Below are 25,935 nucleotides of genomic sequence, written 5' to 3'. Positions count from 1 at the left end.
ACAACATTTTTTACAAACGCCAAAAGCAAACGTAACAAATAAACTTGTCCCTACAAAACGTGGGTTGTATTGTCTGCATTTAGGTGGTTTGTGCAGTTGGTGACATTATGAAAAGTATTGCAGAATGACATCAACAATCAATCGTACCTATATCATAACCTGCGATTTTTTTTCTCCAACGTACATTTTTGCCGAGTTCTTATGTTCGGCCGCAATCATTTAATGTTTTGGCGACATACAATCCTGAAACTCTACTCAATTAGTTATGTTTTTAAAGGGGGCATCTTGACTCGAAAACCGACAGGTTATTACGATGCCTCCTTGCCACCATGTTTGTTTTCAATTTAAAATTTGCTTTCGTTGGTAAAAAAGTGATTGATTGATTGAAATACTGGGTTTCGGCTCGTACCTAACGCTGCAAGACTAGCGACAAGAGTATTCTGCTTACTTTCGAACAAATTGGGCTGTTAAATCACAAGTTCTTCCTGAGCCTGCCTATGATTTTTAACTTTAATGCTGCAAGCAATTTATTGTAGATGTACAGTAACATTTGCCAAGCTTTCACATAAACAGTTCACCACATACGGCAAGGCATTATTTTACATAAATCAACTTATTTTGTTATTTAATCGCACGAATGGACGAGTCTCTCCTTGATTTTGTCCATGCTATCGCACGAAGCTTTGAAGCGAGCTGCCTTCGTGCATTTCTTCACGTTATTCGGTGCTGGGTTGACACAGTTCAGGTCTACGTATTTCTTTCTATTCTGTTTACACTTTTTATCCGGAATGTACCGCTCCAATACCGCTCTCTCGGTTAAATGATACTTTTCACTGTAAGAAAATAATTTAGGGTAAATTTTTGAGTCTCAAATAACAAAAATAAAATGTATTACAAAAATAATTTGAGCAGCAAAAACAGTGCATAAAAACTTATGAAAAGTTATTGTAACTAATAGATTTCTTCATTATAAATCAAGGGTTTTTAGCCTGCTTTCACATTTTTAAAAGTTGGAAATTCGCGATCCGTTGATGTTGCTTACAATTTCAACAGTTTGCAGTATATAATATTGTATTTTGTTTTATTATGTGATGTCTTTTTCACGTTATATAGACGAGTACGTTACATTTTCTGAACTCTTCAATTGTTTGTCATTTTTTATAAAAAAATCCTAATTTTCTGTAAGCGCTCTGTATAGCTCTTGACGATTTTTTGTCTTTTGTTCTAACGTGGTAAACGTTTGGATATCGCAACAGCTCAAGTAATATTTATCCATAGAATATCAGTTACTCACCCCCAGTGGCCATCCGGAGTTCGATACTTGTCTTGAACATCTCCCACCACGAACAAAATGACACCTTCTTTAAAGTAGTTGGCAGTCTGAAAAAATATAAACAACGATCTTTTTTGTCAAAAAGAGTAATGCTAATACTATTAATAGGCCCACTCCAAAATACTCAAACTACGCAATCTATATCCATACTGCTAAAAAAAACTATGCTGACGTTTAGGGCTATTCGAGGTGAGGGTTTGTAATAGCGTTATAATTAAATTTTAGATACCCTTATGGGCTTAATACTCTTAGAAGCGTTAACATGAGGTACCATACGGTGTTAAGTACCACCCTGAACACGTATAAGATTAAGCCAATCAGGGCTACCTGAGATTAAATTGTAGTGTTATTGTTAATACAAACCCACACCAAGACCCTAAAGCCCTAACCGTCAACAGCTTTATTTATACAAGTTTTATTGGTAGATTGCGTACTTCAGAGCAGTGCTCTTCAACCGGTGTGCACGGTGCACCCTAGGGTGCACCAGTACGAAGGGGTATACAAGGGTGCATCACAAACTTTTAATGAACCATTAATATTTGAATTTCAGGATATTAGAAAAAAGTATGTAAGTTTCAAATGATGTATAACCAAGGTAAACTTTTTTAATGTTTTAACCCCGTGTCAAGTTTGATAGTGTCTGTGTTACGTGATGATATGCATAACGATTTTTTATGTCGCTTATTACCTAAGTTTACCTTGTAAGTAAACGGGGTGCATGAGTTCATCACAACAACTTTAAGGGTTCACCAAACCAAAAAAGGTTAAAGAGCACTGCTTTAGAGCATCCCCTAATAATACTATATTGTGATACTGGAGACATTTTGGCAATCGCTGTGAAAATTATCGAAACAAGTTTTTGTGATAAAAATATAGCCTACATACTGTGGTTTAAAAACATACTTGTTTCTGTCTAACTCTAACATTCAAAGTCTGACTGTCTAGGTCAGTGGTTCTCAAACTGTGCGTCGCGACGCCCTGGTGCGTCGTTTCAATTTTTCAAGGGCGTCGCAAAAAAGTTTTGTTTCGTGGCTTTTTGTTGTTGTATCAATAAACCCGACTTTAATAATAAGTTTCCTCATTAACTTTTATTTGCTGGTGCGTCGCAAGTCCAGAAAAACTTGTCCAGGGGCGTCGCAACAAAAAAAGTTTGAGAAACACTGGTCTAGGTGATAAGGTTGAAAAGCCACTTTTAGGTCGAGTTATATGCGCTAAGTTACAATAGTGATGTGTTTTACAGTAAACAGTTACCAAAGATAAAACTTTACAAAGAAACTATCTGATAAAAAAAGGAAAACGATTTTTGGGGGGATCTCCTAAGCTATACCCGTAGGCAATAAAACTGTGCTACACAAAAATTGTTTTAACCCATGTGCGTTCAATGCAAACGATTCTAGTTGCGGATAGTGATACTCAACGGAAACTTTCAGTCTACTCGAATCAGTCTGCTGATGTCATTAAAGTGGCAAAATCGAGTCTGCTGATGCCATTAAAGTAGTGCGGCCCGCGAAGTAACTTTTAGAAGTTATGTGTTTTACTCAAGCGGAATACCCTGTCAGACCAGTGAGATTTACATGATACAATCATTCTCTATTAGTGTAAATGTAGTTCATGGCAATAATGAACATTTTACTTTTTAATCATGCCAAGTTTTTTGTTGTCATGTTACACTGTAACAAATGTTTCTATAATGCCGCCCTCCACTTAATTAAAAGTTTGTTTTTGGCGCTTAAAGTTGTATGAGTTTGACACCCGTGCTTTAAACTCTTATGAAGGTTTACCATGTAACTGTACCTTATTGGAACTTTTTGCTGCTTGTTCTAATGCCGGATCAATACAACTCTGGATGCAGTCACTGCGCGCCACAAATGTCCTGTTGCTGTTTTTCTCCGCTCCCACGTCAGTACCTAAACACACAAAATCGATGCTGGTATCAAATATGAGAGTGATTATACTGAACAGTATTCGACCTTTCAACATACAGCATGGTCATTGACTGATTCTGTTACTTAATTTTTGCACTTTTTAGTGGTATCAGATCTTGTATATTGTTTGTCACTGAAATACAGTTAGCAAAAACTTCATTTCGAACCTATATATCCGTGCAAATTTTGACTACAACATTCGAGTGACATCGAACAGAATTGATAGGCTTAGCCATACGTTACACAAATTTGCATGTTAAAATAGCAAATAAACATTTTCACCCACCTTTCTTTAACGATTCCACGATCTGACCGGTAAACTCCACAAAGATCTCATTTGATTCTGCTGGGAAGGAACGTACCACCGTCACAACGAGCGCGAATTTGCTGAAAACGAAACGAAAAATATGTAATGAAAGTTTTAGACGTATCCGATGCACTATTAAATAAAAACGCAGTTAAAGTGTTTTTCTAACTGCTATAAAAGTGTTTTCTAACTGCTAAGTTATAAAAAACAACAATTTCAGTGAATCTATTTTATCGCTTAACGAATTTTTGTTGTGTTCGAAAAAGTATTCTTAGAATAGAATACATTATCATTCCAAAGATATTGGTAATATATTTGTAGTAATGAGTGTTGGAGTTGCATGGCAAACTTATAGAATTATAAAACAAAAAAGGGACATTGCCTAAAAATCTCTTTTCACAGAACAAAATATCGTTCCGACAGCAATGGTAATATGTCTGCAGTAATTATGTGTGTAAGACAAATTTGTGCACATAGCAAACTTACTGTTTTTCAACTGAGTTTATGGTGTAAAATTTTTAACTTAGGGCACAGTTTACGGGGTACTCATTGAATCAATTTTGAGAACCAGTAGTTCGGCCAACGCCAGTTCCCAATCTTACCTCTTACAGGCAGTGTCGTACATATCGTGACAAGTATCCCCCACACATGATGCACAATATTCTTCCTCGTTTTGTCCAGTGCAGATGCTCTCGCTCAACTGTTGGTCTCTCGTTCTGAACATTACCAATGAGATCGAGACGTTTATTTCAAGTGATTAAATAAGGGATTAAATTATATAATTCTTATACTCAAGACTACTATGTCGTTTTGATATTTTAAATTATTAGACTTATGTGATTGTTTGATTTAAAACCACAAATTATTTTCATATATTTGATAACTTTAAGAACACATATTTGGTAACAGTTCTAATCGGTAGCAAACATTCAACTTTACTCAATTTTCTTGTACATTGACGCAATGGAAACATAACTAATGATATCTTGTTTACATTTAGATGTTGATTCAGACTTACCGGCATTTTGGACATCCTCCCTCGGCGCATCGGCAAAGTTCGTTTCGATCGTCACACGACGTTCGAAGTTGTGTAAGCTCACCAGGAAGTGCATAAAACTTGCCACATCGAATCTACAAAAGTTGGTTTGAAGATGAGACCCAAAAAGCGAACTAATTCAATCCCTGATCAATGACAACTTGTGTTGATCCGAAAAAAAGGGCGCAACGTTTACCTACACTATAGGTTAGTTTTTGGCTTCATGTAGTTACAATCGAGCTTGGTCGGTAATATACATCAAATCTACAAAGGTTGTGGTTCAAGGTAAACCTGGCAACGCGTTTATTTTGCTCATGCTTCGTGGCAACTCGTATTGATCCGGGGGTGTAAAGAGCGCTTACATTTACATACACACTATGGCTCAAATTGGTCTTCATATATTTGCTATTATACTACGCCTGGTCGAAAATAAGTAAATAAGGAAAATGGAACACCAAAGATGGTTTAGCACATTTGTCACAGAGGTTTTGTTTATTTAATACGTAGTAAGACCGACTAGAATAGTGACATTCACTGCATTACCATTCCACAACACACTACGAACAACTTATAGCATGAGGTTTGTAACTTTACATTGGGTGCTCCCAGTGTTTTTGTTGCATAAAACGCCTAGGTCAAAACGGCAAGAAGGTGCATAACTGTAGCTTATAAATATCCAAACAAGTTACACAGGCGATTTATTTTAATTGCATTTTGGGTAAAACACCGGTTTCCTTGTTAAAAAAAGGTATAAAAAAATGTTGTGTTTATATGTTGCATTGCATCACGAAATACACGCACTGATTTAAGTGTACTGAAAGCTTCAGTTTAGCATATATACTCATTAATAGAAATTCTACATTACAAGCAAACCATAAGTTAAGAAATAATTCCCTTGAATCGTATATTCTGGCTAACTATAAAGCTGGATTATAATTGCAAATGCGATTATCCAGAACCGTGTGTATAAGATACGTGCTTACTGAGGGTTCGTAGTAATCGTAGATATTGACTTTAGCCGGTTGAGGTTCAGCTATAGCGATTTCCTGTTCCATGTCGAAAACCAGAGACTCTGGGAGATCAGTTACTTTGTTCAGGTAGAGTATAACTGACTGTTGAGTGATTTCGAACCTGTCAACTGCTCACACAAAAGTAACTACTGGTTAAGTAGGTAACTACTAATTCTAAAGTAATATAATAATTAAGCTAAAGTAATAAGTGCGAGAGGGGGCGAGTATAAAAAAATGGGGAGCAACGAACTTATGAACCAGTTGCTGGGGAGGCGCTGAACCGTTTATATATATATATATATATATGTATGTATATCAGCGATCAGGGCACATCAATAAACAAATCATGGTACGCCAGGGCTATGGAAAGCGAAACACTAAATCAACCGATCACCAAGCATTCCCACATATGACAAGACAAGGCAGACTTTAGCCTCACGGTGGGATTTGAACCCACGACAGGAGGTTTGCCGAATCGGCTACACAAGCCGGTTATCTAAGCATTGATTCAGTATAAACGCCTCTAATAAACTTTCTGTGCTGTGATTAGAACGGAGGGAGGGGAATATTCTACTGACCTATTCCATCACGTACGTGGTCTCTTGAAAGTCGGTTTAGTGTTTCCCGAACTGGAACAAATCCTGACATAAGTCCAACCTCCACAATCGACATGCCAGCTGAATCGCCAATTGGCTTCGAAATTGTGATCTGTGTGCATAAGTCTATTTTCACAAACCAATACTTTTCATGGGATACGAAACGCCAGTAATTCCCAACTAGGAATTTTCGAAACTTCAGGAAAGTAACGTTGTAAAAACATCGAGCAATCAAATAATAAGCTAAAAACGATATGATATTGTGGTGCAGTTTGAAATTTACTTTTTTAATTTGTACATGTGTTTTGTAAATAGACACTTATGATGTCTAAAAGTGAGCAAATACCATGTACTATGTAGCCTAGTCTATTGGGGAGAAATGAAAATGTTTTGAAGTTTTAGGGGAGGATTTCGTCGATAAAAGTTGGGAACCACTGCTATACGCGAATCTGATTTTAGTCGTTTTAGGTAATTATATAAGATTTATAAGCTCGTAAAAACGACATTCTTTTCTTCTCAAACGTTTCGGAAATTACCATGTCATTCTCAATGATATAATAAATATCCTGAACATTTGTTGACGCATTGATTTATTTCATGTCTTCCGGCCATCAGTTTCCTTTTTAGTTTAAATGCGCGCAGGTTACTTTTTGGTAAACAAAACAAACATTGATTAATTGATGAGTTTGTTCCTTTTAAATAAGATTCTGAAGAAGTCTATTTATCAATATGTATGTTCAAAATGGATCAAATACTTCAGACATTTCAAAATCTGTCAATTCATTGATCAGTTAAATTATTCAGACATGCAGCTGAGCATTTAGGCCATTACTCTCAAGAAATAATTCAATATTTAAGGTCCCTTAACACCGCCTTTATATAACTTACAGTCATTTTAACTCTCATCAGTGGAACGTCGCGTGGGATTTTTTGAATATTGATACTGAGATCAAAAGCACAAGTGTCTGCGTCTACTTCTGTCCTGTAGATGCAGCGGTACGACATAACACCTTCGCCAACACCTGTGTAAGACAAAAGGTAAATTTGTTTGCTGGACGATTTAGTTACACAGGATTTGTTCTTAACAAGGTACACATCATAAACTTTGGGTGTAAGACTCTAAAGTAGTTTAATGATTCTAGTTGGTCTACAAGCTTAATATGTTTCTAGTAGACACCTGTCGGACTTGTTGGTTTGTTTGTTGACAACATATTTAAATTACAAAGTGATTTTGGTTTGACTGGGCCTGATCTTATAGTAGTTTAAACCACTGTTTAGGCAATGGCTGCGTTATGCCCACAATAAAGACGCATGACCTCTTGATAATTATTTCGTTCGACCACGACATTTCAGTGTACATTATTTTTTTGTCGTATCGTCCATATGCGGGAAAGTTAGCAGAACATTGAACACTTTTGTAGTGTGCATGGTAACGCTTGATACACTTCAAGTTTCGCATTTATTGAACTGTCTTTCTTTTTTAACTTGTGTAGGAGAATTTTTCTAACGACACAATGCAGTTGACGCACAAAAGTACTCTTGGGTCGATAAAAATCTGCGGGCTTGAAAAAATAATTTTTAAACTTTTACCAACAATGTGTTTTACACTCGAGGTCTTAGATTTCTTAGATGTCTTCAAAGTGTCACAACAAATTAGATATGAGGTTGTCGAGTTTTTAACGTGCAATCGATGTTGGGTTTCAAATTATTGTGAAGTGGTGTAATTGTTTGGCGACTTTGGCCAATTTTGTTAATAGACAGCAACGTTTGCAAGGGCAACATAAATGTTGGGTTTTTGCTTGAAGTCAGAACCGGAAAAGTTTTAAAGATTGGATTCTGATTCGCATAACTGATAACCGACTTCTCACATCTGTAATAAGCCTAATATCGTATGTGTTACCTGCTAGCAATTATTAGTTATCAAGTAGAAATAGGCGTTTTTGGTATTTGGGTATTTAAGCATTAATCTTCGTGCATTTATCACCTGTCGCTGTAACTGTAACCAACTCGGATTGCATGACATTGTCAGGAACATCAATCTGCATCTTGAGGTTTATGTTGTTGTTATCCAACTGCTCAATGAATTCTGACCCAGGCGCCCAATCGGTTCCTACCGCACCCTTTAGGCTAAGAGTGATATCAGTTTCTGTATTCGGAGGTTCCTGTGTCAAAAAGTACGAAATTATTGTCTTGATGAATGTATTTTTTCCGGTTATATTTGGATATAGCTATATTTTTTTTTCTTGGTTCGTGTCCAACTTACCACGCTGTCTACCCATATTTGGTAACTCGCCAATGCTTGCAAACCCATCACTGTGTCTTGGGTGGATGTGAATGCTCCTCCGTCGTTTCTCTGGCCAATCAACCACTTAGCAATTTTTCGGTTTAGGTCAAGGTCAGTTTGTCGGACTGCGAAAGATTCATGTGTTAAAGTTGCCATACATAGGATATACAGACGAATCCGGTTGTTCGCATAACCAATGGCTAAGTTTTTTATGCGATTAACCGCAGTTAACTGGAACTTTGTCTTCAAAAAGTATAACGGCCCCTTATGCAATCAAACGGTTATCTCAATTAACCTGGTCCGTCTGTAAAATATGGCTTTAAATTTCAGGTAAACAACCATTAACAAGACGTAAACTTTAACAAAACCAATACCTTTATTTTGCTGTTGGTATTGTGTTACTAAAGCAAGCGAATGGGTTAAAACTGTAAGCAATGGCCAAGTAATAGGGCAAATAAAACATTTTAAGTATGTTACCGAGATATTTTTGAAGTTGTAGTACTATATGATGGTACCCTAACTGCCTATATGACCGTAGAGTTGTGGTAATGTTTAAAGCTTTTTCACAATTTATGAATCATAAACATTTGGGCCACAGAATAACGAAGTTTTAAAACCAGTGTCTATCATTTATCTAATAAAAATGATTATTTGCCGACAATGCAAGACACAAGTACCTGGTTGTTGGAGTTTAGCCAATTCAACCAGAGCCAGTAAAGCGTATGAAGTGGCTTCCACTGTGACGGCTGAGTGCCTGGTTGTGTACCAGTATGAATGAATGCCTGTTCCAGCTATCTCAGCTGCAGTACGGGCTTGCCAGTATACAAGGCGTTTGTCTTCGGAAGTTGTCTTCATCGACAGCAACCTGTATTGAATGAATGGAATGAATTGTTTGGTTTTATATTCACTGCCTTTTTTATGTTTGACTAGCTTGGTCTTAGACTTCTTTTCTTTAACTTTGTTCAAATAGTCTTATTTAATTATGAAACATTTTTGTTTCTATTATTGCAAACGGGCGACTTCAGTTTTTAATTGTCCTTGAATCCTTCAGATTCCGGGTTTCATTTACATCAGGTTATCAGTTATCCCCCGAACTCATTAGACTCCAATACTTGTTCTTAGATATTTTAGTCTTGTGGCAAGCTGGTAACCGACATGTTCTTACCCGGGGGGCACATTTACAGGTCAAAAAGCACCAAGTAAGTCCTGAGAATGCTTTTGGTAATATAGATGGGATAAAAAAGTGCTTATAGCGTTGCAATGTACACAATGTAATGTGAATTTTGTTCAAGCTTGAATTGTAGCAACACACTTCAAAACTCACTGTTCAAATGTTAGTGCATCGTAAATTATTTAGAAAAAAGATGATGTCAATTGTGTAGGTCCTGCAAAGAACAAATTATACCACATACCTGTGTTTACACTTGCGTTTAAATACTGATGATGCCATAAAAGCGAAATATGTACATTTATATATATCTTAAAATCTGAAGGATGAATGACGTCATGATTTCATAAACTTGAATTAATAAACATACGGTTTGTTAAAGTCTTCATCTACTAAGCAACGAGCTGAGGGATTCAAGTTTAAAGTATAAGTATGACATACCTTTGGTGGATTTCAGCAGTAAACGCTGAGAAGGGTTCATGTAGAGCTAGAGCGTATGCCAGTAAAGCGACACCGTATGGGCGATGGAAGGCCGCCTGGTCCTTGTTATTCTGCAAGTATGTCGCTGCCTTGGTGGCAGCATTCTGTACTTGCATGTTAAGTGCGGGCAAGCACAGACTTCGCGTCTCTTGCAAGGTGATTAATACGTAAGCGGTAAGAGTCAGCGATCCACCAACTGCCCCCTGTGTAGAACATCACATAAGAAGATGGTCAATGTGCTTTTATGGTTGATTTCAGCATGTTATTTATTTCGGTAAAACAGAGGGCAAATGCTGGAGTTGGTAGTGACACTTTTCTCAAACATCAAACACATTCAAATGTATCTATAGTGTGTTATAAAAATATACAGGTAAACAAAGCCTTTACAGTATTGATGTTTAAGCGTTCTGGTTAAAAAATGAAGAATTGTGTTGTGTGGTTGTCTGTTGTAGATATTATTTATTTTGTGGTGCAATCTTGCTGTTATATTTGAAAAAAATAACACAAGCAAACTGAAAGATATTTGTGTTGCGTTGTCTCAATTTTAGCAAAAACTTTTTGTAACTTTATAAAACTAACTTATTTAAAACTAAAACTTCAGGTTCATTTTTCTTTGTCGTTTCATTTTAGCCATTTTTACTTCTCACAAAGTAATTTTAAAAACTGTACGAAAAATTTACTTACGTGCATTTCCCTATGAAGCGGGGGTCTCTGTTCGCGGAAGTGACCATCCGCTTGTTGTTCAGTTAGAAGCCACGCAAGTGAAGTACATATGGGGGTGATGTCCATCGCTTTGTAGTACTGCTTTCCTTTGGCGAAGACTTTGTCCACATAAGCGTTTAACCTGTTGTTTGTCAAAATTAAATGCAAGTTTGTGATAAAGGTGATGAAGTTATATACTGCAAGCTTTTTGAACTAACCCCCCACAGCGGTGAAATAGTTTTAGATTCGGTTGTGTTTAAGAAAATAACTCGAAATATCCCAAAATTTTATTTATCCCCTACATTCAATCTGTGGACCGTATATATCAATGGAAATAGCCAAATTTTACTTTGGTTTAATTATTTTAAAATCATCCACTTTAACATTAGGTTTGAGTTTGATGTGGTGAAAAAGGGTGAATACATATTCTTGATTTAATATTGTGATCACTCTCATTTCGGATATAGTGACAGGAACATTTTATTGACGTGGGGACAACTACTTCTGCGGTAATAAATTTGTCTTACCATGTACTTGGAGGATAATGAGTAAACACAGCCCATGGTCTTGATGGAACAGCTGTGGTTCTGTACGCAAGTTCGTTGTTGAAACCTGAAAAAGACATTTGTGAGATCAAATTGAATAAGACAAAATAATATCAGGTTGCTAGGTGGTCACCACTGCTTGCTGATCTAGCATTGCAGATTCACTTTATTTCCAGTCTTTTGCTGCCCTACTTTGATATAACTTCCTTGTTGTGCTGTGTTTTGCGATAGTGAATGGATTCTGACGAAATTTGACATATTTAAGTGGTCGACTTTGATATTTTTTAGATTTTTTAAAATTTCCGTACAACCATAATTTTAAAAAAGACGACCACTTTTGTTCAGTCTGGTTTTGCATATGATTCGATATTGTACATGAGTTGAACATATTTTGACAAGCATTTAAGCATATTTATATTGAGATGAAATTGCTGAACGGAACGGTGTCTATAGATGTATTTTTATTATTAAGTGCCGTTAACTGTCTGTGTTTTGTGGGGGTTGATTACTGAATGTAGGTAACGTAATGAAATGCAAAAAGGAAATAATTCAGTGCAATATCTTTTGGGGGTTTAATGAATTTCGTCTGACTATTCTCAAGGGTAACGATAATAACTAGTTCAGGATCCATTGTCACAACACATAATGGTAACAAATGGGATTAAGGTCAGATTGTGTTGCGATGTAATTTTAATGATGACAAATGATCAGGGCGACATTACGAAAATGTGACGAACCCAAGTTCGATCTATTTGAACTTACCGGCTTGTATGCGATTGACGTTTGCGATGTACTCTGGCGTACCTTCCGCCATTTTCTTGCTTCTCACCATATAGTCGAGCGCAAACACGTTTGGTCCGGTGGTAAGCATTGTCTGTTCTCCGCAACCACCGGGATTTCTGAAAAAAAATCGAAATTCATTCACTTGCTGATAAACTTTGATGTTTTCATTATTATTTATATTTAATCAAAACTTCAAAATGTTTTAAAAACTCTTCTTTCACTTTAGGAACTAAGTAACCCATATGATTTCTCATTGAGAAAATGCTTTTCACAAACAAAATTGAACAAATTAATTTGCTTCAATTTGATTAGTAGACTGTTATTGGTAGCGAATAACGACGAAATGAAGTTCTAGTGTTGTCATGCGCACCAAAATGTTGTCACTGAGATCTAAAACCTTTAATCATGATAATGTGGGTAAGCTGTGTTTGCTTTTACTGTTGTTCTTACCTGAAAATGCTCTTGATATCTCGCGGTTCTTTGCTGATCGGGTCAACCTCAATCGTAGGTCCCAAGAAGTTGCCTATTAAACGAACACAACGTAACAATACGCAAAGTGTATATGCACCATATCAAATAACATGCTTAAATCTGGTCGTATTTTGGACAAAGCATTATTTAGCCAAACAAAATAAAACTACCAGAATGTCTTTATCTATTGTTAAGTTTTATTTGTTTCGCTTAGTTTGCCTAAAACACGTTGGGTTAAGCAATCCTTTAGGCACCATGGCATGCATGAGAACGAAAAACGGCTAAGGTTCTAAGCACGACGTTACAGGTCCCAACAATTATCCATTTTACTCATTAAATTACAACTAATTTAGAGTTGTAAATGGATCTAAAGTTGAGCTCCAGACAAAAAGGTACAATTAAGACTAAAAGTTCAGATCGCATCCCTTGTTGGATCACAGTACGCCAGGCCTATTCACTGCATATGGTAAGGCGTAGGATTCGAACCCACGACAGGAGTCTTTCCGGGAATCGCGCTCTACCAACCGAGCTACACAGGCTCAGTGGGTGATCCGCCGAAAGTTGAATCACGAGCACCGTTGCCTGCCTCGCATGCCGCGCATCTCAGCTTCGTAGTGGGGGATCGCCAGATTGACCAGTTTCAGTTAAGATGATGAACAAAAATCTCGAAATATTACGTCACAAAAGTGGCTAAGTGTAAAGCCACGCCTGAATTCGTCTGGCTTATTTAAACTAGAGCTCGAACACGACCCGAAAATTTCGGTCCTACAATTGATTTTTCTGATGTTGCACGTCGGGCTGTCAACTTACTGTAAGCATAAATCCAACACTTCCTTGTCCCGTAAACAAATCGTTCCTGGAACAAGAACTGGAGGTCAAAGGTCGTCCGTCTGTCGTGTTTCAAATCAATCGGTTCGCTTCCACTTATATCTTTAATCTCTCCAACTTCCTGCAAACAAATTCAAGATAAACGATTGTTATTGACTTAAAGTGGGATCCATCATTCAGGAAACTGAATGTTTTTAGAACGTTTTGGTTTTTATATGTCTTGGTATATACACACAAGCTCCCTGAGTACACTGAGGACCACTGTGAGCAACATTAGATGTGCATGCTGTGACCACATACCAGTTTATGCGCAGCATAGATGTTCATCTTTCTGGACATACACACAAGCTCCCTGAGTACATTGAGTAACACTTAAAGCAACGTTAGATGTGCGCACTGTGGCTACACACAGGTATATCCACGACATAGACTTTTACGTGACTGGGCATACACACAAGCTTCCCGAGTACACAGAGGACCATTGTGATCAGTGAAATTTGTTTTGATTGACCCTGTCTTACCTCAATAACAATTTTTCTTTCGACCGAATCCAGCACAGCGCCACCTTGTGCCCTCACCCGGACACGCATGATTGCCTTCCCACTATCTGGGATTTCCAGCGGAAGCACAGTGATAGTTTGAGAGGCCGATTTTCCTCGTCTCACGCGCATCACACTCAAAAGTGACCAATCATCTGTCGACAAAATGCAACATGTTAATTCCAAAGTCTGTATTGGCCTTATGGACGCCATTTTGTGTCCAAAATAATACAGCGGGAATTTTATTGCCCAAAATGAATGAAACTTTTTGGTTGTAACCGTTTGTAACACCAATCAAATTCGCGTTTAAGTTCTCCAGTTTGTGAAAGCCATACAATTGAGGCCAATAGAGGTTCGATAGAGAAAAATGAGGCCAATAGAGGTTCTGTGGCGTTAAAATGAGTTGGACAATTTGTGTTTTACATAAACTTTAAATAATTTCGGTGGCACAGTAACTGTTCATATTTTCTTCTGCCTTTTTTCTCACAGCGAATGTTGTTAACCCTAATTTAGGCGGTTTGTTATTGCTAGACTAAATTGGCCGAAAAAAAACACTAATACTGTTTTCTTTGGGGTTTTTCAAACAAAAAACTGAAAAAATATCCCGTACTTTTACAGACTGTTTCAAACCGCATATTTCGGGAATTTATGCACAACTAATACAAAATCCTGCACTTTAGAAGTTGTCAAAAAATATTTTTACCTGATTTGAAGTATGAACACAGTCCTGGTCCGGGATTCACTTCAATTGAAACCTGGCAATGTAAGTTGCAGTTGCGAAATTCCAATTCAACTCATAACCGATTAAGGACATACACTATTATACTGTAGAGCTGATTGGTGTTTGTAGTTTTGAAAGTATCAATATACTTTAACAAGAAAACGGTGCAAATTTTTGTATTAAACCCCAGGAGCAATTATGTTTTTATTTTTTTAGCAAACACTAACAAATTGTGGTTGGAGACCGATGATCATACTTAGACGTTGTGAACTTATATTTGACTGTGAATCTGCATAGTTAAGAGTTGTCGGGGCGGACTTTTCGCTTGAAACAAACGGGTCTGGGGCCTGGCTTTGCAAGCGGCATCATTTTCACCGCTATTACATCGTATGGGCTTTCTTTTGTTTTTGCAAACTGATCGTGCCGGTTTTCGGGCTTGTACTTTATGTTTTGGACCCAATTTTAGACCCGCTTACAACTCCAATAAAAAAAAATTACAAACTTGTCTTGCAGTTTTGGTGGTTTATTTACTTGGAAACAAAACGATTAAGGGCAACATTTTCAACCTTACTGATTATTTACTTTTAGGCACACACAGTTGTTACAGTACAAAGATTTTTGTACTTACCACTTTGTCGTTCTGTTGATCGTAGTTGAAAACGGATAACCTAAGGTTGGCCTGCTCACGTTTCTTTAACGAGTATGGGATGTAAAGTTGGACAAAAATCTTTTTGAAACTTCGAACTTGTGTGGGTTCGGCAACACAGAACCCATCTGTAAAAATTAAAACGATTTGCTCACTTGCTATTATAGAGTTCCTTTACGTCAATTAGTCAGAGTAGCTGTGATGTTGAATGATAGTTTTTAAGCGAGTAAAACGGCCCAAATTGACGTAAAATGCAACAGGCTTTATGAATGAAACGTTTCGGCAAATGCTCATGCCATCATCAGTGATATGAAGGGCTACATCAGTTACTACCGTTTATATACACTTGATTCACATAAAAGATCGATAAAAAGGTGCGAAACAGTGACGTGAAGTTGTAGCGTTATTCCCTTCATGAAACTTCAGATCCGTGTATAGTGTACCAAAGAAAACTAATTACTGCAACATACCAGTACGTTTTTTTTACCTGGTGAACTTTGCATGCTCACAGCGTCGATGTCGAAGGTTGTAATACTGTGACGCGATGTTGTGCTCTTTGATCCAACACCGGCATTGTTTCTGTAATAATATGTCACTTAAGTATTCATATGTTTTGTAAAACATTTAAACTAGACAAATGGTCATGCACATTGTTATTGTTTCTGCCCTTAAGGGTTACTGGTCCATTGTTGAATAAAGTTCGTTCAACTGGTGTGATTCCAAACAAGATATTAGTTGTTTTTTTTAGAATTTAATTTGCTGAAGAGTTGCCCACCAGAACGGTAGGGCTTCTTCAAAATTTTGTTCGTATATGCATCCTAATGGACGAAACGCTTCTTTAGTATTTTCCACTGGACCTTTGGTTGTTAAGATTTATGCACATTTGGATAAACCAAAAAACAGTTAAACAAACTTGCTACTGAAATTTTCAACTAATGTTGCATGTCATTTTTTACTTGGGTCATTCTGTTCAGCTCCGTAAGTCATACTTTGAACTTACAGCGCAACAGTGGTAAAGAATAAACTGTCTTGGAAGTCGGTTCTGATCAGCGCATCGGCGACACCTTGCTCGGCTTCTTGTTGACCTCCAGATTTGCCCTGCTCGCTGCGAATCAACCGAATGATTCTAAAGGAAAAAAGTTCCGTTGTTATTATAAAGGCCACCAAGGTGACTGAGTGGTTTTCGGCACAAACGCCTTGCGATCCATAGGCAGTATGTACATGAAGGCTTAAACTATATACAGTAGAATTGCGTTGCCTAAAATCTATAACACTAAACAATTCAAAAACAAGTTGCGTGACCCATTTCGTTTGTTCAAAATGCAGTAGGAAAGCAGAGATTGTGGAAACAGCACTAGACACGTGAGTAAAGGAGATATCGTTAAATTTTTGGACATTCAGTGTCTTTCATTTCTCCCTTCTTCAAGCATGATACTTTTTTGAAACATCAAGTTTTCCGACAAAGTATGTTAAACCGCTAGTATATGGTCTTGTGGGTTAGGCATACAGCAAGTAAACTCAATTATGACAAACCAAAATCACTTTCACAATGCGAAAACTTTCGGTGCATCAGTAATTCTTACCTTTCACCAGTTTCATTGACACAAGCCTGAAAGAATCGTTCCCAGCAGCCTTTGTAAATATCCTCAAAAGCATCCCTGACACGATTGCCACGTTTCAGACAGTCGTCTTCAGGGTTGGGGCTTTCAAGTCTTCCTTGCAACTCGCATTTATACAACTCTGCCTCTGTTAAAATTAAAAACTCTTCCGTTATACCAGCGGTCTTCAACCTTTTTAGCGATATTGACCCCTTTCAAGGGCACTGGCTCAAAATCGCCCCCCTTTAAAATTGATGTGGGCGGTTAGATTCACCCAGCAACACAAAATCTTCAGTTAATAGTTAAAACTTAATTTAATTTCTACTACAACTCGCAGGATCTATTTCTGGTAATTCTATATAATGCAGCTGAGGAAAATTTGTTACATCTTAGACAAGGTAATATTACGATTATGCGCGAACAATCGCCTTCTGTTGTTGAAAATAATAGGGCATTACTCGGTAGAGGAGAAACCTGTACATTCCACATCAACTTGCAATGGATTTGCCAAATTGAATGTTACAAATACTTATAGTTTGGGAAGCGCCAGTAGGCCTATAGAAAGTGCAAAAAGCAAACCAACTTAAGGGAATGCTCGTTACCGTTGAATTTAAAAAGTATGGCCCGTCACCATACATAGCCTGAATAAAGTGTCCCTTGTGGCAAATGAAATGCCCAACCTCGCTGACAAAAAATAAAACAATCACCAGCAAACACAATGTATTCAAATGGCAACATGTTTATGCTAAAGCGCCCTGTGTCCCTGGTGTTTGCAAGACGAATAAAATCTGCGTGTAAGTTAAAGTTAGCTGAGTCTCACAGTTACATATTTATACAATCAGTAATGTTGAAATCGCCCCCCTTTAAAGTCAAATCGCCCCCCAAATTCAAAAATTGTCACCATCGCCCCCTCGGTGGACGAAATCGCCCCCTGGGGGGCGATATCGCCGCCGTTGAAGAACCCTGCGTTATACCGTTGTAACCAACTCAGAAAAGAAATTCTATTTGAATAAGGTGAAACACTTTTTTAGGTATGGAATCTCACGCAGACAATAGACGTAAAAAAGAAAAATTATTGCCTCAAATCAGACGTACAATCCTACTTCAACGAGAATGTTTTGCCTGTTGCAACGGCAGGAAGCGTAAAATCGTCTCTTTAAATCAAATTTAAATTTCAAATTTTGCTTTTCAGAAGCGATTTATGCTTTGCACCTGTTTTTTTGTAAAATAATCTCAACATTATATTTAAATAAGAATTAAATGTTGCTTAGTAGACGAAATATAAGTTCATGTGTTACCCAAAACTGACTGATTTCGATTTAAGCAAGAGTTTTGCTCTAAAGGTTTTCTGCTTTGAAACGGTCGAAGGTTCTAATTTCAATGCTAATTGTGAATTTACCGTTATGACTGAGTTCAATTTAAGCAAGAGTTTTGTCGTCTAAGGGTTTTATTGTTTCAAAACAGAAGGTTTTGTCAATGTAATACCGATCGTGAATGCGTTATTGTGAGCGGAAAGACACATAATGTTAGTTTTCAAAGCAACCACGGTTTTCGTGCTTTTAATGTCACACTGAAATTTTTGTCCTTCACAATCTCACCAAGGTCAAAGTTTTGATCGGCAACGTCTCGCTTCTTTCGCTTTTTAGAATCCTGATTACAAGCAATACTTCGGATTTCCTTTGGTTGTATCGTGTTTGTGCCGATAATAAGACCCGCACCCTGAAATCGTGCAAAGGAAGAAAAAACGTGTTCATTTACCGGGCCGTTTGTACTATAACGTATAATAAAAGAAACATTATTTTGCCTTACTGTTTTTCTACAAGCCACAACGATTTCTGAAGTCTCTAATATACTGTATTTACTTTATACAACAGGCTTTCATGTCAATTATATTTTTGATAACAGGTAAGTTCACCCCGCGTTTTTATTGTTCCTGAGCAACAAAATAAAAAGTAAACTATTAAAAATTACGAAATAAAATCTTCATAACAATGTCAATCTTAAAAGCTTTTAAAAGGCTACAAGTGACTGTTGATATATAACAAAAGTTTACTCACATCAAAAACGTCTTCTCCGTTTTTTCCTCCCTGTTGTACACATCCTTGGTCGAATGTTCCCATCTTTTTGAACATCACATCTCTCGTTAGTCTGCTCTTGTCGTACAAGAAATAAGCCGCTCGATCGACTCCCACCAAGCTCACGATAGAGTTTGGCGACCCTAGTGTTCAAAATGTTGGTTGTGACGGGTTTAGCATTTTACAAAGACACGTTGCAGTAGTGGCAAACAGTTTTTTGACAAAAAAACATGGTATTAAGACCCATATGTAAACTGCTTCCTACAACTAAGAAACGAACAGTTTGCAAACTTTGTAAACCGTTGTGAGTATGTAGGGTTTATAAAAATCGAGAATTTGTTTTTACCTCGAATTATCCTGCAGTCATAAATTAATGACGCTGAATCATAGCAGTCCTTTTCTTTGTTTGCAAGGATATTTCATTAATAAGAGTTACTTCGTTGTAAAAGTCAAACAATACAAGATTCTTACTGTTATAACTTACATTAAACATTATAAGCAGTTGGCGTTAATGCCTGCTGCTACCTTAGATAGCGGAATAAAAAAGTGAACATTTGGCATTTGGTTACATGTTCTGGGGCAGTTTGAACTTATTGTGTTACATATCCTCACCTGTTATATTCAAATCAATATCTCTGCCGGGCAAAACTTCCGCCGGGCCTGAAATTTCCAATTCCTAAAAAAGCATTTCAAGTAAGAAAAGTCGGTAAAACCAGCATTAAAGCTATTTCCACATGTGTACAGTATCATGACATAATTATTTTGTTACCGGAACGAACCAGTACTTGTCAAATTTTTCCCGAAATTTCAACCCTGATTGCAACAAAGCCTCAGTAAAAAAAATCAAAAACTGAACAAAAAAGTTGAGGGCTGCGTATCATAGAAACATTACTAAACAAAACATTGTAGAGGTTATCAAGAGACTACGAAAAGTATACAGGGATTTCCTAATAGATTTATGATACATGTAACGCCATTGTTATGTGACAAAGCATTCATTTATATTACGAATAAAGTTAGGCTTATAATTACAAATTACAAACAAAATTCCAATGTTTTAAGCAAAGGTCTTGGATACATTTAACTACAGACAATTTTCCAAACTTATATCCCGTTTCCATGGCCGTTGGTCCGATCGGACTTTTCCGCTATTTCTGTCCGATCGGACGCAATAAGGAATGACTCAGCATTTTGTTCAGTGTTTTCGCGGACCTCCTCGCGAGGAGGTCCGATCGGACTTTTAAAAGTCCGATCGGACCAACGGCCATGGAAACGGGATATTAGCCGCCTTAGACTCGTGTAATTTACAAACAACTTTAAAACGTTAAACCCAATGTTGTTTGCTATGTTATCTTGTCTTACGTCTTTGCATTGGTTGATAACTTCGAAAAACATGGAGGAGGACACAACTTCGGCTCCCTTCATGTAGTAAGCGACAATTCTTGCAGAAGGAATCATACTTTGGGTGGTAACGATTCGTTTCGTCGCTACCTGGTTGTCAGCTGTTGTTTCAACGACATCTGAATACACGATGGAACCACGGGCGAGGATCTAAAAAGTGAAAAAAAAACATTCTGTGAAGCTAAATTAAATAACACCAACGGTTCATGTTTATTTAATTCAAATAGAAAACTAAACGTAGATTTCATAGCAACATACTTAGCTAAACCTTTTTTAATTATTAAACCTTCTGACAATCAAAAGAATATAGTTTTAAACGCGTCAAATTAAAAATCATATATTTTTTTCAAACAGTTATACAGTTTTTTTCCCTGCTTTAAAAAAGCATGACTCGCTCTAAACGAAACGATTCAAAAAGCGATTAGCTGAAACTTAATCAGTAGCACTTTCGCTGTTAGTTCAACATGGACTAGTTATCCGGTTATTATGAAGTAATAAAAATTATCTTCAAGTTAGAGAATTCTTAGAGTAAAATTTAAATCTATGCAGATCATGAATTATTGAAACTAATCATCACGTTATTGAAGTATTTAATAAAATCATCATAACAAAGTATTAAAAGTATCATCAAGTAACTGATTCATTGAAAGTGATCATGGAGTACATAAAGTAAAATCTTGCACAATGTTTCTTCGTTATAATTCAACTTTTAACACTTCGTACCAAAATTCTGATCTCTGGAGGTGCTGGCAGCGGATGGAAGTCAAGAACAAACGACATTCGACGTCCTCTTTCCACAACTTTTTCGAGGCTTGTAATCTGTGTATTCAAAAAACTTTTTAAAATGCATGTCAACACAGCCAAAGTTTTGCGCGACAGAACCAAACATTAAAGCTAACATTAAAGATATACTGTATCACAACCAAGTTTGTTTCATGCTTTCAAAACTAAAACGTTTGTTTTAATTCTATTTGAATAAGGTCTGACGATGGTGAATAAGTGAAATCGTTGTTACTTTGATCTGGAACTAATTGATTTGCTTTAACCGAGGGGTTTTAACATTCATCGTTGTATTACAATGTAAACTTTATCTAAATATACTTGTTTGAAACAGAGTAGTAACTGGCCCCAAATCCGACCCGAACCCGATTGTTTGTAAATAAAGCCCTAATTAGGCCTGGAAGTTCAGTTTGCTTTGTTGAAATGTGTGAAATCAGGCCCGAACCATTTAAACATAAGCTACAGATTGCCACTCACCTGCAAATAACTTTTACTGCTGGATACGTACGGTTCGATTAGGAACACACCGTTTGCTTGATCCGCGTTGCCTAAGTTTGCGTCGTTGGTCGTAACTTCAAGGCGCTGTCAAAGCATTCGAGAATATTTAGATTGTTAATTTTAGTTTTTAATTTAGGAACACTTGTATGTAAATAATTAACTACTAAAAAACTGTTACTGCCAGATAGCTTGTGTATTTAGAATACACACCAGAGCTGACGTTTCAACAATCGCTGTTGTCATCATTAGTGCAGGTTGTCAACTGCTGATTGTTGAAACGTTGGCACAAAGATGTGAATAAACAAAAATTTCGACAATCGTTTGGCACAAAGATGCGAATAAACAAAATTGACTGACAGTTGGTTTATAGCAAGCACATTCTATCATTAAACTTTTTTTAACAATCCCTATTGTCATCATCAGTGCCAAACGATTGTCGAAACGTATTTAATAGAATGAATTCGTTGTTAACAAGGTCTCTGGCTTTTGATTGCTCTACTTTTAAAGTCTCGTTTTGCTACAACCACACATTGTGAATTCTGTAGTTGGCCGAAACAAATTGTTACGTTTCAAATGATTGTAAATAAAACCCGCAGATTATGTGTAACACATTTTTTACACTTATCAAAAAAGTGATCACAAATTTGGTTATACCAGCTAGAGGGTTTAGTTGGATTTAAACCAACAACCAAGTGTCTTGGTAAATCTTTGTTTCGAGTAAATGAGCAACATTTTTACCTGATTTCCCGGTTGCGTAAAATCTAGCAGGACGTTGATCTGACCATTTCCATCAGCAATATCCTCGTAATTTTTGACGTCGTCGCCTTCTCCAACTAGGTGTAAAGTTATAAACAATTGTAATATCAATGGAATTATAAAGTCGACATCAATCACTTCACTAAACATTGAGAGTAAACTGTCTCTTAAAGCAAACTCTTTCCTCTGTCAATTCGATACATACTCTATAACTTTTTTAAATGATGGAAAATCAAAATATGTTTTACCCAAATTTAGTGGCTTGGGCTTTTTAAAGATTATTTTTTAAATTGAAATACACGAGAACGAAAAGACCCAAACATTTTTTGTGCAAACTCATTCAGGATGACAACATTTATTAACTGTTTCAACTTTCTCAATTAAACTTTGCTGTACCAACCTTTAATGACAACTGGCACATCTTTTACATGAGCTCCTTTCACAGCGTCCTTAATGTCAACCTGTGTTACGAAAAAAAAGTCTTTTATAGTTACTGCTATAATGTTACGTGTACGATATTAAAATTGTAAATAAATGACAGGTTACATTCATCTGTACAATTTAGTTTTTGGTACTTATAGGCTAGCTAGTGTATTTTACCTTTTTGACAAAATGCCAGTTCGTAAGCAGTTACTGAAGTGATTTTGATTTGATTTTTTTGCATTTGAAAGTTGAAGTATGTCTAGAATGCTTACTAGTGTGTAACATTACGGTACAAAAACTAACGTAAATTTGAAGAAAATTAGCGGAAAGTTAACGCTGTAAAATGTTTTAGGTAAAGATTTAGGTAGTCATATGACATAATGTTTTAATAGCTTTTAATTAATAGAAATACCTGTACGGTGTAGCTGAGTGAAGGAACGTAATGTTTCAAAAGTCGAGTAGAGTCGATGACGTAGGGTGACTTGACAAGTGGAATTCCCTGAGTCAGCGCGGATTCAAGAATCCCATCAGCTGATCCTGCACAATATCGAACAAAATATTTAACAACGTTGCATGTGACAAAACAATTGGAGGTTTAACAACGATCTCTATGTTTTTCGGTAGTTACTACTTTCAAATCTTTTGGGGGGGTAATTTCTGATGGATCTATGGTGAAACCATGATTACAAGCGTATATTTGCTTGGTAACAGCCTTAAGACATACGAAAAGGGAACGAAAATAGGACCGCAAAAAAACAAGAAACAGATTTCACAACAATTTACCCAAGCTATGACTTTATGTCCCTACAGAGAACTACTCTGAGTTAAGCAACGACTATTGTCGAAAAAATTAAGAATAATCTGCACGAAATAAGATAATGTATTGAACAAAAGCCAAAATTTACCGGAGAGCCTGCAAATAAAGTAATATATTTTTAAAACGTTTTGCAATAGATTTTATTCTCTGTATACGACCTTTATGGCAGTTTCGTATTTGATCAACATGATTGATACAACTCTACATTTTGTTGACATCAAATTTTGTGAATGTCTCAATCACCTGTCACTGTCGCAAGAATAAGAATGGAAGCTCCAGCCTCGAAAAGACTTTCTCTGGTTTCACCTTCTTCCGCATTCAGTTGCAAATCGATAAAGTTGATAGGAACTTCGAAAGATGTCACTCCGTTTACGAACAACGCCTGAAAGGACAACATCCCATTGTGTTTTCTAATATTCTGATCAACAAGTTTGTAACTGCCATAGTACCACCGCTCTTAATGTAATACAATTAAGTTTTGTAAAAATTCTGTTGTCTAGTACAGGGCTCGGCAACCTTTTTTGCACTGCGGACCGGTTTTGAAACTGAAATTTTTTCGCGGACCGGCCAAAAATTACAAATATTTAGCAATAAAAGGCTTAAATTTTTTTTTTTTTCATTCCCGGTATACATAGGCAAATTATTTTATAGCATTTAACCTGGAAAATCATACGGCCCGGTAACGAACTCCTCGCGGACCGGTACCGGACCGCGGACCGGCGGTTGCCGACCACTGGTCTAGTAGACCACGTTTTATCCGTTTTTTAGGCTAAAGAATTAAGGATTCGACTCGACTCTGTCCTGACAAGCTCAGGATCTTGGGAGGTTAAGGACGGTGGTATACCTCTTTAATTTGTAGTGACGCGGTTATAACCTTGAGACACATTAGCGAACATTAACATAAAATCGAACACTACAGGTTAATAGAGTCTTCATCGTGTTAGCACGCGAGTCATAAAGGAAAGTTTATGCAATAAGCCTCGCAACAACACTATATATTCGTTGTTTTCATGATTTGATTTCGCGAATGGTTATAGTGAAGCAAATATAGTCGAAGAGTTAAGAAGCACCGGTTTAACAAACTCTCACCTCGAATTCATATTCTCCCGGTATCCTGAAGATTTCAACTGCTTTGCTATCTGGATTTTTTCTCAGTTTCACCGACAGGAAATAACTTCCCGTTACTTTCTCTCCATAACTATAAGGATCAGGAGTAAATGTGAAAGTCCACGTTATGAGGGATTGGAGTTAACTTTAAGTTGAAAACTCTATATTTTGTTAGCGTTGTTAGCTAAACTCACAATTACTTTTAAAATTTACGAAACTTTGAAAGGAAGGGGAAACATAATAATCTAGTTGGCTGTAAGAAACAAATTTGTCTAACAAAATGATCAGAAACCACTAAGTCTTTTAAATCTATTACCAAAGCAGTCAACCACCACAGAAAAACAGCAATAGCCGTATGTTAAAAATACAACCAGTCATTATTTAATGCTTTGTTTTTTAACCTATCAACTACAACATCTCACATTTAAATGCGTTACCTGTATTCAGCTTTAATCTTTCCCTTTATATCGTCGTCGGAAAGTAGAATGTAAGGTTTGGTTTCGATTTTTACTTGAAACGTCGGCAACACTGAAAGGAAAAAAAGTATTTATTTCTCCAACCCATTGGTTCTCAAAGATGTTTTTTTCCTCATTTACTAACCATTTCCATATCTTAGTTTACTGGGTCTTTTAAGTGAGATGGGTGAGGGTCATACTATATTGTAGGCCGCAAACCAACACAGAAAGCCCTTCAGTCGATTCACCCGTTTACCCGAAAAATTGCGATACACATGAACCGTCAGGCACGAATCATGTCTCTTTTTATCGATCTAAAGCCCGAACCTGACTTAAAACTTAGTGAATTAATTGGGTGCTACTATCTTGTTAGTGATAGCCTACATCAGTTTTCTTAACTACGCATCAGTAAGGTTCAGACGTGTTTCTAAAATAACGACATGATTATTGGACATTAATCCTCACATTAAATTGGAATTAAACAACGTTTCAAAAGCTATCAATATTTCGTAAAAATCTGGTTGTTTCCAAATATGATATTATCGTCTACTTACCGTATCTTTGCACTACAAAGCTTATGGTACTGCTGCTTTCATAACCCTGTGAACAATATGAAAGATTAGGACAAACGTTTTCAAAAAGCATAGCAAA

The 25,935-nt window shown here is 36.8% G+C and overlaps 1 protein-coding gene across 1 annotated transcript; it reads right to left on the bottom strand.

Annotated features, from left to right (window-relative positions):
- Nucleotides 1-397: 397 nt before the first annotated feature.
- LOC145228053 (complement C3-like) lies at nucleotides 398-25,438 on the bottom strand. Its single transcript, XM_080093028.1, has 37 exons — nucleotides 25,426-25,438; nucleotides 25,267-25,357; nucleotides 24,812-24,920; nucleotides 23,966-24,104; nucleotides 23,318-23,442; nucleotides 22,883-22,943; nucleotides 22,465-22,559; nucleotides 21,706-21,810; nucleotides 21,172-21,267; nucleotides 20,410-20,598; nucleotides 19,660-19,723; nucleotides 19,030-19,190; nucleotides 18,571-18,691; nucleotides 16,958-17,120; nucleotides 16,375-16,500; nucleotides 15,862-15,953; nucleotides 15,357-15,502; nucleotides 14,711-14,762; nucleotides 13,990-14,162; nucleotides 13,451-13,589; nucleotides 12,620-12,692; nucleotides 12,149-12,285; nucleotides 11,369-11,453; nucleotides 10,824-10,983; nucleotides 10,101-10,342; nucleotides 9,169-9,356; nucleotides 8,471-8,616; nucleotides 8,192-8,369; nucleotides 7,096-7,229; nucleotides 6,190-6,319; nucleotides 5,585-5,739; nucleotides 4,584-4,696; nucleotides 4,168-4,281; nucleotides 3,545-3,645; nucleotides 3,128-3,240; nucleotides 1,295-1,380; nucleotides 398-833 (listed from the first exon to the last, which is right to left on the bottom strand). The coding sequence occupies exons 1-37, from the start codon at nucleotides 25,436-25,438 to the stop codon at nucleotides 626-628; spliced, it is 4,623 nt and encodes a 1,540-aa protein (XP_079949154.1). The 3' UTR covers nucleotides 398-625.
- Between the last annotated feature and the right edge of the window lie 497 nt (nucleotides 25,439-25,935).

Source organism: Phallusia mammillata, chromosome 5, assembly GCF_965637545.1.
Source record: "Phallusia mammillata chromosome 5, kaPhaMamm4.hap1.1, whole genome shotgun sequence".
NCBI classification, from domain to species: Eukaryota; Metazoa; Chordata; class Ascidiacea; order Phlebobranchia; family Ascidiidae; genus Phallusia; species Phallusia mammillata.
This window is presented reverse-complemented; position numbering and strand designations above follow the sequence as displayed.

What these genes read in the sequence shown, in the direction of transcription:
- LOC145228053 (XM_080093028.1), bottom strand. An exon ending in ATCAACAGAACGACAAAGTG is followed by an intron (nt 14,763 to 15,356) that starts GTAAGTACAAAA and finishes TTACATTGCCAG; the next exon opens with GTTTCAATTGAAGTGAATCC. An exon ending in TGATGAGAGTTAAAATGACT is followed by an intron (nt 6,320 to 7,095) that starts GTAAGTTATATA and finishes TTATGCACACAG; the next exon opens with ATCACAATTTCGAAGCCAAT.